Source organism: Micropterus salmoides, unplaced genomic scaffold (genome assembly GCF_014851395.1).
Source record: "Micropterus salmoides isolate LMB-PRFRI ecotype aquatic unplaced genomic scaffold, ASM1485139v1 Ms_hic_scaffold_23, whole genome shotgun sequence".
NCBI lineage: Eukaryota > Metazoa > Chordata > Actinopteri > Centrarchiformes > Centrarchidae > Micropterus > Micropterus salmoides.
The window spans coordinates 11,424,365-11,437,432 of record NW_024041484.1 but is presented as its reverse complement, the minus strand read 5'-3'; the positions used below and the strand labels follow the sequence as shown (position 1 = coordinate 11,437,432).

General features: G+C 40.7%; 1 protein-coding gene across 7 annotated transcripts in view; it reads left to right on the top strand.

Moving 5' to 3' along the window:
* The window catches only part of dock4b (dedicator of cytokinesis 4b), a 117,923-nt gene that overhangs the window by 83,434 nt on the left and 21,421 nt on the right, over positions 1 to 13,068 (top strand). For 5 of the 7 annotated variants that reach the window (XM_038738739.1, XM_038738742.1, XM_038738741.1 and 2 more), the window contains exons 28-41: positions 594 to 669; positions 1,266 to 1,366; positions 1,627 to 1,685; positions 2,904 to 3,052; positions 3,324 to 3,409; positions 4,711 to 4,737; positions 5,111 to 5,206; positions 5,317 to 5,377; positions 6,799 to 6,892; positions 7,236 to 7,384; positions 8,837 to 8,923; positions 9,127 to 9,231; positions 9,514 to 9,655; positions 11,593 to 11,759. In XM_038738739.1, coding sequence (XP_038594667.1) covers positions 594 to 669; positions 1,266 to 1,366; positions 1,627 to 1,685; positions 2,904 to 3,052; positions 3,324 to 3,409; positions 4,711 to 4,737; positions 5,111 to 5,206; positions 5,317 to 5,377; positions 6,799 to 6,892; positions 7,236 to 7,384; positions 8,837 to 8,923; positions 9,127 to 9,231; positions 9,514 to 9,655; positions 11,593 to 11,759 — 1,399 coding nt within the window. The remainder of the gene's footprint in view (positions 1 to 593; positions 670 to 1,265; positions 1,367 to 1,626; positions 1,686 to 2,903; positions 3,053 to 3,323; positions 3,410 to 4,710; positions 4,738 to 5,110; positions 5,207 to 5,316; positions 5,378 to 6,798; positions 6,893 to 7,235; positions 7,385 to 8,836; positions 8,924 to 9,126; positions 9,232 to 9,513; positions 9,656 to 11,592; positions 11,760 to 13,068) is intronic. The other 2 variants (XM_038738740.1, XM_038738743.1) reach the window with 1 other exon arrangement.

Below are 13,068 nucleotides of genomic sequence, written 5' to 3'. Positions count from 1 at the left end.
TTAATCTGATGAAAGTATGGGGATCCTTGTCTTTATCCATGGACAGTGTGTTCCACTTCTCTACAGCCTCTTTTAAAAGGTTAGCTGCCATCAGTAGTCCATGGTGATGTCTCTTTATTCCACATGATTCCAGACTTCAGCAATAAGGTGGAGGTACAAAGACGTCTGTCAACATCCCCCCAAAAAAACATTATAGGTTAAAAAAGTAGGAGGAATTTTGATGTAGTGCTCTCAGTTTAAATGAGACTGAATCTGAGGCTAATGCACCGGATCACTTTAGAAGACACTTTCAAATGAAGTGCATTAATAATCTCATATTTCTAGTAAAAAAATTCTGTGGATGATGACACAGATTTGTGTCTTTAAAATCATAAAAACTGGAACTCAAAGCAACTTTGCTCTTTTTATGCTTTTGCCTTCTCCTTGGGGTTTTATAGTTGACCTTCCTCAACATGGAATGCGATTGCAGACGTGTCCTCTGCATTACTGCTATACACACAGGCCATTTGACTTGCATTTAAATTGTTCATGGTGATGCATTTTCCACCAAAGTAACACAGCAACCCCCTCCTCTCTTTCTCTTGTTCTTTTAGTGTCATCATCACAACTGTCCTCTACCTTTCTGACGCTCTGAGGAAAAACTTCCTCAATGAGAAGTTTGACTACAAGGTGGGGAATGTGTGTGTGTGTGTTTGTTTGCGTAGATCTAAACAATGCCACAGTGCTACGAAGCTAGTTGAGTATCAAACAGGCTCACTTCTAAAAGTCAGTGCACCCGCGCAGAGACTGGAAGATGCACGTTTATAATAAAAGTGGTTTATTTATTTGCATCACACTTTTCAAAGCAGAAGCTTTCACAGAGACAGAGACATAAAACAGAGCTAATACCATTAGTCTGGAGCTTAAGGCGGCCAAATAAATTAGCTCAAAGCAAAAAACAAAAACAAAATACCAATAAAAACAGCAATAAAAATACCACAAAGGACAAGTTAATTCAATTATAATGAGGCTTTACTACTTCCTGAACTGTGATATTGTAGATTGCCTAGTCCATGTTTCAGTTGTATTTAGATATTACTTTGTGTAATGATGCTGAACTTGATTTAACAGCTGTTAGTACCTCAACATACCACCAATATCAAGAATCCATGGATACCAGTGGCAAATTATAATTATTTTTGCCTGAATTCTTGAAAAGGGAAGATGTAGGAGGAAGATTTTACACGGCATTGACATGATGCAATTTTTTTTGCTGTCATTTCCAGGTGTGGGACTCGTACTTCTATCTGTCTGTAATATTTATAAACCAGCCGTGTCTGCAGCTGGAGTCCTTCTCTCCCTCCAAGAGGAAGAAGACGCTGGAAAAGTAAGTCCTGCTTGTCTGCAAATACACCTGCACGTACTGTCATTTGATGCATGTGTTAGGATAGCCCGTAATTAGCCCTGCGCTCACTCAACAAGCCATCCTATGGTGCTCAGACAAAAACAGTTACACACACACACACACACACACACACACACACACACACACACACACAGTATACTGTAGGCCGCATACAGTATAATGAGTACTTTCAGTATTTGCCTGCAGCAATCACACATGTCTAAACATATCTTGTCATGCAGGTATGGAGACATGAGGGTGATGATGGGCTGTGAGATCTTCAGCATGTGGCAGAATTTAGGTAAGGTTCATATAGATTGTTTTATTTCTTAATGTACTCCTAAAATGTGCAATAGATTGTTTAAAGAGTCACTGCAATATCTGACCGGTGCCACAAATATAGTACTGTATAGGCAACTGTCCGTCTTCTGTTCCTGCAGTGGGTATCTCTTATGCCTGGTGCACACTAGATTTTCACATAACAAAATATTTTACCGCTTTTTAATATTTTAATTGTAAGAATCCACACACCAGACAATTCAGTGAAGATGCAGGGCCACACATTTGGCGTTTATACTAAACGATTTCAGAGTGGCGATTCCTTTGACTTGGGATCTCACAGAAACTCGCGTGATCAAACGTGACTTAAACAATATAAACAACATGGAGGCAGCTAGTCACACTTGTGTGTGCTATGTTTTGCACAGAAAAACAAAAAAAGAGAACAGATCTGTGGATAAATTCATGGCTGAGAAGAGGGAACCAACCTGGTTAATACATTTCAAAGCGCAAGCAAATACACAACATGTTGGTGACACTTCCCGGTCAGGTCGCTCTCATTGGCTGTTGTGGGTTCCTTATCAGAGGCACCCCAATTTCAGATCTTATATATGTATATAAGATTGTGTATGTAAACCCCTCACACTACAGGATCATTTAGGCTGATAATCTCTTCCGACCAGCTTCGGGTCGGGACCGCCCCCGCAATTGTTGGCAGGGGTGAGTCAGACCTTGAATCGGCCTAGTAATCCTCTAGTGTGTGGCCAGCATTACAGGCCCTCCCCTGATGCAGGAGGATTGTTCTTAAAGTAACATCAGAGAAAGTAAAGGCAAATAAACTAAATAGAATATTTTTGTACTTGAAAAAATTCTCAGCCTTTTTTTCTCTATGCCAAAAACTAAAACTAAAGTCACCATGGCAACCAGCTGGATGCCTGACTCTGTTTTGTGTAGATGCTTTTGTTCTGCTCAGAGTCTGTGATGGATCTGTGCAATTGTGTGTGTTTTATAATCATTTCTTTGTGTGGCTCTTTGTGTAACAACAATACATTTTAAGTAACACAGGAGTTAGGATTATTTAGTTTATTAGAATACTGTGTCAATTTGGTTAGGGTGCAGTGCAGCCAGCCGAAATTTGCCTTGCCAGAGTTGGTCAAATTGCCTCTGACACAAACAGCACGCTGTGTTCATGGATAAAGTGAGAGCCTAACCTGTTTGTTGACCTCTGCCCCTCCTCAAGGGGAGCACAAGCTGAACTTCATCCCAGCAATGATTGGTCCATTCCTGGAGGTGACGCTGGTGCCTCAGCCTGATCTGAGGAATGTCATGATCCCCATCTTCCATGACATGATGGATTGGGAGCAGAGACGCAGTGGAAATTTCAAACAGGTACACAGCTGTTAGATTTGAACTTGTAATGTTTATTACCTGGTGACGGTGATCCACTTTTTTGACCTTTTGCATAATTCCAAGATTAAGTCATAAAAATAAAAACCTGTCAGATTCAATCGCCGCGACGCCTTAGCATGACAGGAAGTAATTTGATCTAACACACCGTTCAGTGTTAAGCTCTAAGCCCTCCGTGCTGCTCTTCCACCCAGCCATTTCATCAATATCGTTTGAACTGGCAGCCCCCGTTGAAAATGCGTTTTCTTCACAGGTGGAGGCCAAGCTAATTGACAAGCTGGACAGCCTGATGTCCGAGGGCAAAGGAGATGAAACGTACCGGGAGCTCTTCAACAGCATGTGAGTTAGAGAAAGGAATAGTAGTAGAAACTATGGGGATGAGGGGGCGTATAGGTGCATATTCAATTACCTTGGATTTTACATGAAAGGGGGACGTGGTCAGGGTGCCTTTGTGTTATGAAATTTGGCCTACACAAGAGCTCAACTAGCTCACAGTTCAATCGCCTAAGGAAAAAGGCCAGTCCAGGACACTTCCACTGACAGGCAAAATTGCCGGTTATTGAGTCTAATGACCTAGATGATGCAGCCCACACAAGGCTACATCAGGTAACTGCAACTCGCAGGTTGTTTGCCTCAGTAAGTGGCTGCTTTATCTGTAAGTGTCCGCAAGTATTCCGCTTTCAAAAGTGAGCTTTTAACCCTGAAACCCAAAGAGCACAGATAACAGTGTTTATGCTCAGAGAAAACTCCTTTACCTGAATTATGTGTTAGGATTGATTACAGAACCATGCACACCTGTCATGAGTATGAACAAATAGGCAGTGGGTAGTTCTGTATTTGAAATTGTTTATACTGAGTAGACTGATAAAGTAATAATGAGAGGTAAGTGATCAGTACTTAGCTCCAGTCACCTTCATCTTCACTCACACCTCCTCTGTGGCCGGTCCTTGTCCACTCTGTCCTTGTTAGGTTTGTGCTCCTGCATGCTTGGCGTACGTGCTTACGCTAATGCGCGTGTGTGTGTTAGTATGTGTGTGTATCCCTGCCTCTGTCTGTGCCTGTTCATATTTTTATGTCACCCGCCCCCCTCTTTCACAATGACTACTATATTTGAAGTCTGTGCTACATTTCAACTTAGCTTCCAGAAACACAATGAAGTCATTTTTCTGACCCATGTATGTCTCTTTTACTGTCACATAGATGTGAATTAAAGTGTGATCTTGACTAGTATTTTATCAATATGCATCTATTGTAATTGTCCCTTTGTCTTTCATAGTCAACCATTCTCTTTCCATTATAAATGTGAAACATTACAGAAAAACAGTGCAATATCACTGCATAATATTAAAATATCTCTTTATCTAATCTGTATTGTGCCATATAATACAATTGTGCATTAGAAAGCATTATTATTAAATTGCTACTATCTATTCAGCCTGTATGCAGATTGAGGTTCATGTTTATGATTATGATTTTAGCCGACTTTTATCTTTTCTTGCTTAATTGATTTATTGTTTTGATTTAGTTTCTCCATTTACTTTTCCTCTCCACTAACCCCTAAACTAACCTTGTGTGAGTGGGTGCTGATATTAATCACATTAATATACATTTATTCCGCCTATGCTTCCCGCCTGGAGTAGAATTCCTCTGTTTGGTCCGTACCCTAGGTAAGACGTTCTCCTCTTTGTTTCTCTCTGTGTCTTCTATGTGAGGGGAAACAGCGGCAAGGGGTGACGTTGGGAAACAATAATTAACTCAGCCAAAAGCTAACAGCAATATTTTGGCTGTGATGTGTAAAACAGTGTATCAGCTATTGTGATATAGATATATATTTAGCCACCTAGAGTATTTATTTCCCCACAGGCAGGCCAGCAAGCATAGGTGATACTGGTGTGACTGGGATTGATTTCCTCTTTGCTTCGCTTCCTTTTCTGTTGCAGTAATTTTTTCTTTCTTTCCCCCCTCCTGTCACCTTTCCCATTTGCTCACTTTTACCACTTGTTTCCTTTGGTCTTTACATCTCTCTATCTTGTCCTCCAGCCTGCTTAAGAAGATTGAGAGAGAAACCTGGAGGGAGAGTGGGATCTCTCTGATCGCTACGGTCACCCGCTTAATGGAGCGATTGCTAGACTATAGGTAAGAGTGCAAACATATACTCTCAGAAACATGCAGACACGCTTGGTCAATTTGAATCAGGTTTGGACGTTTTTTTTTTTTGCCACTTACTGATGATGTTTCCATCACAGGGACTGTATGAAGCTGGGAGAAGTGGATGGAAAAAAGATTGGATGTACTGTCAGTTTACTGGTGAGTAGAGATTACTCGGAGCGTGGTTAGCTCACTTGATTGACCGCGCGCCCCAGGTTCAAGGCTGGGTCCTTACTGCAGTGGCCAGGGTTTGAGTCCAACCTGCGGCCCTTTGCTGTGTGTCTCTCCCTATCTCTCTCCCTGTTTCCTACACTGTCCTGTCTGTCAAAATAAAGGCAAAAAAAAATCTTTAAAAAAGTAGACTAGAGGTTACTCTCATGTCTCTGCATTAAATATCAAGCTACAGCGAGAAGTAGGTTAGCTTAAAAGGTAAAAAAAAAATCTAAAGCTCATTAATCACATTATATCCAGTTTGTTGTTATGGGTTTACATGGGGTTAATGCCGCACAATTTAACTGTCTAATAAATGTGACGTAACACATTAATAAGTGAGCTTCAGAGGTGCTGACAGGAGGATTTATTTACCTTTGGACAGAGCCAGGCTAGCTGTTTCCCGTTGTTCGTGCTAGGCTAACTAGCTGCTGGTTGTAGCTTCATGTGTACCACACAGACATCAATCTTCTCATTTAACTTGTGGAAAGAAAGCAGTAAAGCAGATTTCCAGAGTCCTTTAAGTGACAACAAAATGCGTTACCAAACAAAACAGATACCTCTTGACTTTTGTCTTGTGTCATGTTCTTGTGCCTAATGATTTGTTTTAGCATTTCTGTCCTCTGTCAATGTTATCTAACTCTTGGCAAGAAAGTTTATTTCATAAACTATTGTTTTAATATTTGCATATAGTTTAGAGCTTTTTAATGATGGCTTACATCTTTTAAATAGGCCTTACCTTCTGAAAGTATTCCATATCTCTATATGAGCCTAGTGACCATAATTATCCTTTTTATCTTCTGGTGCTATTTGAAGTCCTATGATGTTTTCAACTTTTTGCCTGTTCAAGAATTATCCAAAAATCAAATATGTTAAGTTCATTTCTTCAGTTCATGCTATTACACATAACTTTTATTGCTTTTATGGTTGTGTATTTTGCAGGTTACATAATTAGTCTCTCTGATTAACAGTGGAAAATATAAATTCATGCTTAAGACTTTAAAGAGTTTTTCATTTCCTTCCCTCAGAGACATAACACGAATGTCAAATGACAAATCACTTTTTTTCTCTGATCTTTCCCTCTTTTGTTTCAATTGTCAGCCCTTTGTGCCTGCTAGTATTTCCTTATGTAACAGCAGCTGTCTGAAAGAGCACCTGGGTGTGTAGGCAGATGAATTAGAAGTCACTGCTTATCAGCAGCTGAAATATATTGTTACACCTCTACCCTAGAACAATCTGTCACTTTTAAATGTGTCCTTATTTGCATCTCCAACTCACCATTATTTTTATAATCCCCTTCTCTCTCTCTCTCTCTCTTTGTGATTCTTTTTGTCCTCATTCATCACCGAACCACCCACTGCTCCTGTCAGAACTTCTACAAAACTGAGTTGAACAAAGAGGAGATGTACATCCGCTACATCCACAAACTGTACGACCTGCACCTGAAAGCACAAAACTACACAGGTACGCCTAAAGGAATGGCCCTAACATACAGTGCGTGTGAGTGTGGGTGTCTGCATGTATGACAGATACATTATTGTGGGTCTTACTGCATGCTGTAACGTGTGTACATACATGTGTATAGCCTTATTATTGGAATGGCTAGTCATCCTTACTGTCCCATGAGTCAGATTTTAAAAGATGTTTCTGAGACACTGAATCCTTCATGTTTTCCTAAAAGCACATATCCTGCTGCTTTAAGATGTATGTAATGTCCTGTGTGTGTGTGTGTGTGTGTGTGTGTGTGTGTGTGTGTGTGTGTGTGTGTGTGTGTGTGTGTGTGTGTGTGTGTGTGTGTGTCTCACAGAGGCTTCGTACACCCTGCTGCTGTATGATGAGCTATTGGAATGGTCAGACAGGCCACTCAGAGAGTTCCTCAACTACCCCATGCAGAGCGAGTGGCAAAGAAAAGAGTATCTGCATCTCACCATCGTACAGAACTTCGACAGGGGGAAGGTGAGCTTGAACACACACATTTGTTCCCCACACACTCATCCGTCCTCTACATCTGCATTACTTTGGTGACAAAATCAAGCAAAAACATTTAACACTGGTATCAACAAGCTAAATACCCTCCATTGCCTTTATGTTTTTTGTATAGGAATTATGAATCAAAAAACTCTGTTTTTAGTGACAGCAAATCAGAGAAACACTGTGCTGTACATATGAGCCTCAAAACCAGCAGTGACTTCTTAACACTGCTAAATGCCAGTGAATGTGTCACACCAATGTGGCAGCAAAACAGCAGCATTTCAGCTTTGTATGCATATTCAAAAATGTAACTTTAATTCAAACCTCGCATTGAAACTGAAGCACAGCCATAATATTAATGCTTCATTTAGAATAAATAAATACATGGATTTTAAACCCAACCTAATAAGCAATTCATTAAACATTAATACTGGATGGAACATGAGAGGACTGGAGTACCCCGCCTGTTCAGTGGAGACGTCACTCACGTGAAATGAAATCCCTTCATAGGAGGAGAGTAGAGCAGAGCTGTAAGCTGTGTGGAGCTACAATAATGCATGTCACTCGTAGTCAGACATTTAGTTTCTACCTGTTGTGATGTGACAGCAGCTCGAGGCATCAACACCTCCTCGGTTTAATCAGATGAATGGCTGGCAGCTGTAATTAAAGCAGGATCTGTGTCATCCCATAACATCCAACACCATTCCTGCAAGAAATATTGTGGGAGATGACGGCAAGACTGAGGGGTGAAGCGTAAGTCGCACTGCTGTGTTGGCTTTATGTATCAGCTAAGAATGAACCGAGTAAATGAAACCCAGCTGATTCAGGATACAGCAGCATTTGAGAAGCTCTCTCCAGGCTTTTGCTTTGTTTCTGTTACCCATGAAGTACATTTTTTTCTTTCTTCCTCCCACCACTCCTCTCCACTGATTTTATCTCTTTCCTAACTACCCTTGCCATCATTCTGCAATCTCAGGGAAAATTGGCATTATGGAAAGCCTCCAGAATTACACACACAAAAAAAAACTTCAGCATCCCTGATGAAATAACGTAGCTCTACGGAATCATTAAAACTGCTCTCCTCGTTATTCATAGTCCAATTTTCCTTCACATTCACAAGCTATGCCATCTGCTGGTGCTGCCGCACAGGGATTAGAAGACAGCAGGAAAGGAAAGCTTTTCATTTAATTAGCAAGATGGGTGCTGCGTGTACCTGCATAAAGAGGTTATGCTCTCTTGCTATTGTTGACTCACCAGTGCCACCCAGTGGGTCACATGCAGTTTAGCAGCACTACTGCAGAGCATGTTATACAGTTTCCTGATCTAAGTCAAATAGATAGGCATGAGCTTCCTTGATTTTTCTGCGTTTATTTTGTTTTAAGACAGAGCACAGTGAGCATGAGGATGAATAAGTGTGTGTGTGTTTTTTGTCTTCAGTGTTGGGAGAATGGCATCATCCTGTGTAGAGAACTCGCTGACCAATATGAGTCTTACTACGACTACAGGAACTTGAGCAAGATGAGGGTAAGTTGTCCACAATAAACAAGCTACAGCACTTCCTTAAGACGGGTTGTTAGTTGGAGTCTTGTGATGATACAAAGATACAAAAAAAGATATTCAAATTTGATATATGTTATGCACATACAAATTAATCTGCTTTTAATATAACAATGCTTTTGTCAATGTATCAAATCCCGTTGGTTTATGCTCAATATTGTCCTCGCCAGATGATGGAAGCCTCTCTCTATGACAAGATCATGGACCAGCAAAGACTAGAACCTGAATTCTTCAGAGTGGGTTTCTATGGAAAGAAGTTTCCTTTCTTCTTACGGGTAAAAAAATCTCCATATTCCCTCTGTGTCATGAATAACAAGTTGAATAGAATAATACTTTTACCCTCTACATAGAAGAGCTAGACCTGCAGAAAGAATTAACTTTTCTTATATAAGACTTCTTCAGTATGAGGTGACATTCAGCAACTCTTATTCAATGCCATTTAATGATGTAACAGGCCCCTGTCCTTGGTGGAGTTTGCAGTTGAGGCTGCAGTTGCAATGTGCAGCCACTAGATGTCAAGCTAACCCCACGCTGTTTCCTGCTTCCCCCCTCTGCAGAATAAGGAGTTTGTGTGCCGCGGCCATGACTACGAGAGGCTGGAGGCTTTCCAGCAGCGGATGCTCAACGAGTTCCCCCACGCCATAGCCATGCAGCACGTCAACCAGCCAGACCAGACCATATACCAGGCGGACGCGCAGTGTATCCTTGTCTATAGAAAGAGGCGTATGGAAAATTCATATGCTCAAGCTTGGACACGCAGTGAAATGTGTGGAAATGAATAAAAACATGACACGCCACAGTGTACATACATGCGTACGCACATACACAGAGGCTTGCGTGCACAGCATGCTTGTGTGTTTACATACACAAAATTGCCTGTAATGAGGCACATGCTATAAAACGCCGTGACTCCCTCGGTCTCTCACAGTCTCTTTCCATTCATTATCAAAGGCCAATTCAAGTACTGCATACTACGTACAGTATACAGATTCTCATACACAGAAAGCACATCAAACATGCTACGGACATACATATGCTTAATCATAAACCCAAGGGCAGAATTTTCACTAGGGACAGGCTTTTCAAAAAATAATGTTTTTTTTCGTCCTTACTTATACAGTTGATTTACTCACTGAAATCTCTCTAAACAGCATCTTCTTACTTGCTGTAATCCAGATAAGAGAAGCTCTAAAATGATAAACAGGCTGATTCTACAGTCATAAGCTTGCCTCAGTCCCCAGCTCCTCCAGGCTGCATGTCGAAGTGTCCTTGGGCAAGATACTGAACCCCAAATTGCCTCTTGTGGCTGTTCCACCAGTGTATGAATGTGTGTGAATGTTAGTTTCTGTTCTAGCACTTAGGCTCAGTGAATGAATATGTGTGAATGGTGAATGCAGATGTAGTGTAAAGGTGCTTTGAGTGGTCGAAAAGACTAGAAAGGCGCTATACAAATACGGAGCATTTACATTTTACATACTGGCTGCCTTACCTTCTGATTTGTGGCGGCCGTTGGAACAGTATGCAGCCCAACAGGAAAACAGCAGATACTACTTAGGATTTTCAATTTTATTTGCAGCTACAGTTAATATTCTCCTTTAAAAGATGCTGGAGTCTTACGATACTAAATAAGACTTTAAGTAGGGTTATGACATGATGATGATGAACATAACTTTTCTCAGCACGGTAGCAAATTTGAAATGCATATCTATCAGTGCAGTTCAGTCAAGACACTCACGTCAAGGTTTTAACCATTTACTGCCAGTACAAATTTGGCAGTGTGGCCATGCCTGCCTACATAAGTCATACTTTGTGTTGTTTTTTTGACTTAATTTTGTGCCCCCACTTCTGAAACCAAACCCACGCCCTTACATAAATCAAGTCACCAACTCACATTGAGAGCTATACTCTTCATTTCCAGGCAGCATGCTCAAATTTTGCTGTACAGTATGGGAGCATTTTTAATTATTCACACTAGTGTATGGGAAACCTCTATAGAGGGAGTGGGAAGACAAAGCAAATACTTGGGGACATAATGACACAGAGACTTTATAGAGCAGAAACCTGATGGAGGACAGAATGTAAGTTGTTCTGTTTGTCCCTGTTTTTCTTGTGCTTCCCCAACTAAAAAGATCTAAAAAATTAGCACCCTGCTGTGTTATTCTCACATAACGCTAATCAATAGAGTTTCTCTCAGATTGCTTACCCATCTGTATATCCTTGTCAGAAACACTCATGCATATAATTGTATGTTTAATAACTGTCCCAACTCCTAACTGGTGGAGATGCAGAGGTTGACCACTGCTCACAATGACCTTTCGTGTGGCTGTCTCTTTTTAATTTCACTGTTCAGATATTGTTTTGGTCCCTGTTAGTATGTCCTTGGCAGGGTATTGTTTCCATGTGGATGTAAGTAAAAGACTAATGAAGCAAAGGATAATGCAAGAGGGATTTATTTATTTCAAAGACACATGTGTTACCATCCTGTGAAACTCTGCATGTGCGTGTTCTTGTTGTCTGTGTGGGCACGATTTCCCATGTTCTTTCAGGTCACTGAAGAATTCTTGTCCGTTTTAGCCCAGAGTGCTTTCCCTTGTCACTCTCTCCTGTGTCTTTCCTTAACTTCCGTTCGCCTCCAGATCTGCAGATCTATGCTGTAACCCCCATCCCGGAGAGTCAGGACGTGCTCCAGAGAGACGGAGTGCCTGACAACATCAAAAGCTTCTACAAGTTCAATCACATCTGGAGGTTCAGATACGACCGGCCATTTCACAAGGGCACCAAAGACAAGGAGAATGAGTTCAAGGTATGGCTGGGAAAGGGGAGAAATCACTAGAAACTCAGATGGCGATGAAGATTGATAGCACCACATAGACACACATGGTAAGAGGTCAGTGTGATGCAGACATTTCCCTGCCTTTATGTAATTTCATCCCTTTTTCACAAAACATGAATTTACAGATTTTGTGGAGATATGAAAATAAATAAAGAATTAACTTAACAACCTACTACAGCTTGTGGAGTAGCTACAAGATGTTATGTGCTATAGAATAAAAAGGGGAAAAGTCTAGTTATCTGTGAATATTTCAGAATTTAAAATTATCCACTTATGATCATTAGCATTTTTTTCACTCCAGACTGATGTGAAACAGCTTCGTTTTCTTCTGTGCCCAGGTATTAATCTGTGTATATAGCGCATGTTTTATTCATCATGACTCCTGTATCACAAATTATACACGCGCTGCTCACACTCTAAACACATAGACACACACAAACACACACACACTCTGCAAAGACCCTGATATTAGGCTCATAAATATTCAATATTAGCACACACATACACAGACACAGTCATTTCGTCTCAGTTCCATCAAAGCTATTTGGCCAAATTTCATCATGATATCACATTTCAATTAGGGCGAGATATCTCTGGCCCTCATGGGGTAAAAATATGTATGATAAACTTTTGCATAGCGACAAGAATATCCAGCAGCCAGGATATGGGGTTATCTGTCAAAATAAAGTAATAAAGAAAGCTGTCTCCATATGACATTTCTATGTGCAGAAGAAAAAAAAAAAGCTTGCTGAAACGGTAAGACTTTTATTTTTGTCAGCGTTTCATTTCAACTTCCTAATACATGTTTGTTTTTTTCAAGAGGTGTTCAGGTGGGTTTCTTGGCCTTAAAGAACAGAAAATCAATAAAGGGCAGCAGGGCTGTGTAGTGAGTCAGAAGACCCTTTTTCAACCTGAGGACACTGGATCGATAATGCATGTCAGCACTCATCTGCTCTGCTGGAGTGTCCTTGAGCAAGACACTGGGCTCCAAACTAAACATAAAATAAATGAAGCTGTAACGTTACTGCATCAGCACGTTGACCCTGACCTGCTTGTGAAATGGGCCCAACATAATACAGGATGTCCATGCGGGGATCAAAAATATAATAACATAATAATGCTTCAGATTTTGAACACATTTAGCCTCATTTAGAATAAAACAAACTGATGTGGGGTTAAGATGATTTAAACATTTCTTCAGCCTCAGTTGTACTTTTTGTTTAGTGCTAATTAGCAAATGTTAGCAGGCTAAACTAGCATGGGAAATGGTAAACAAACA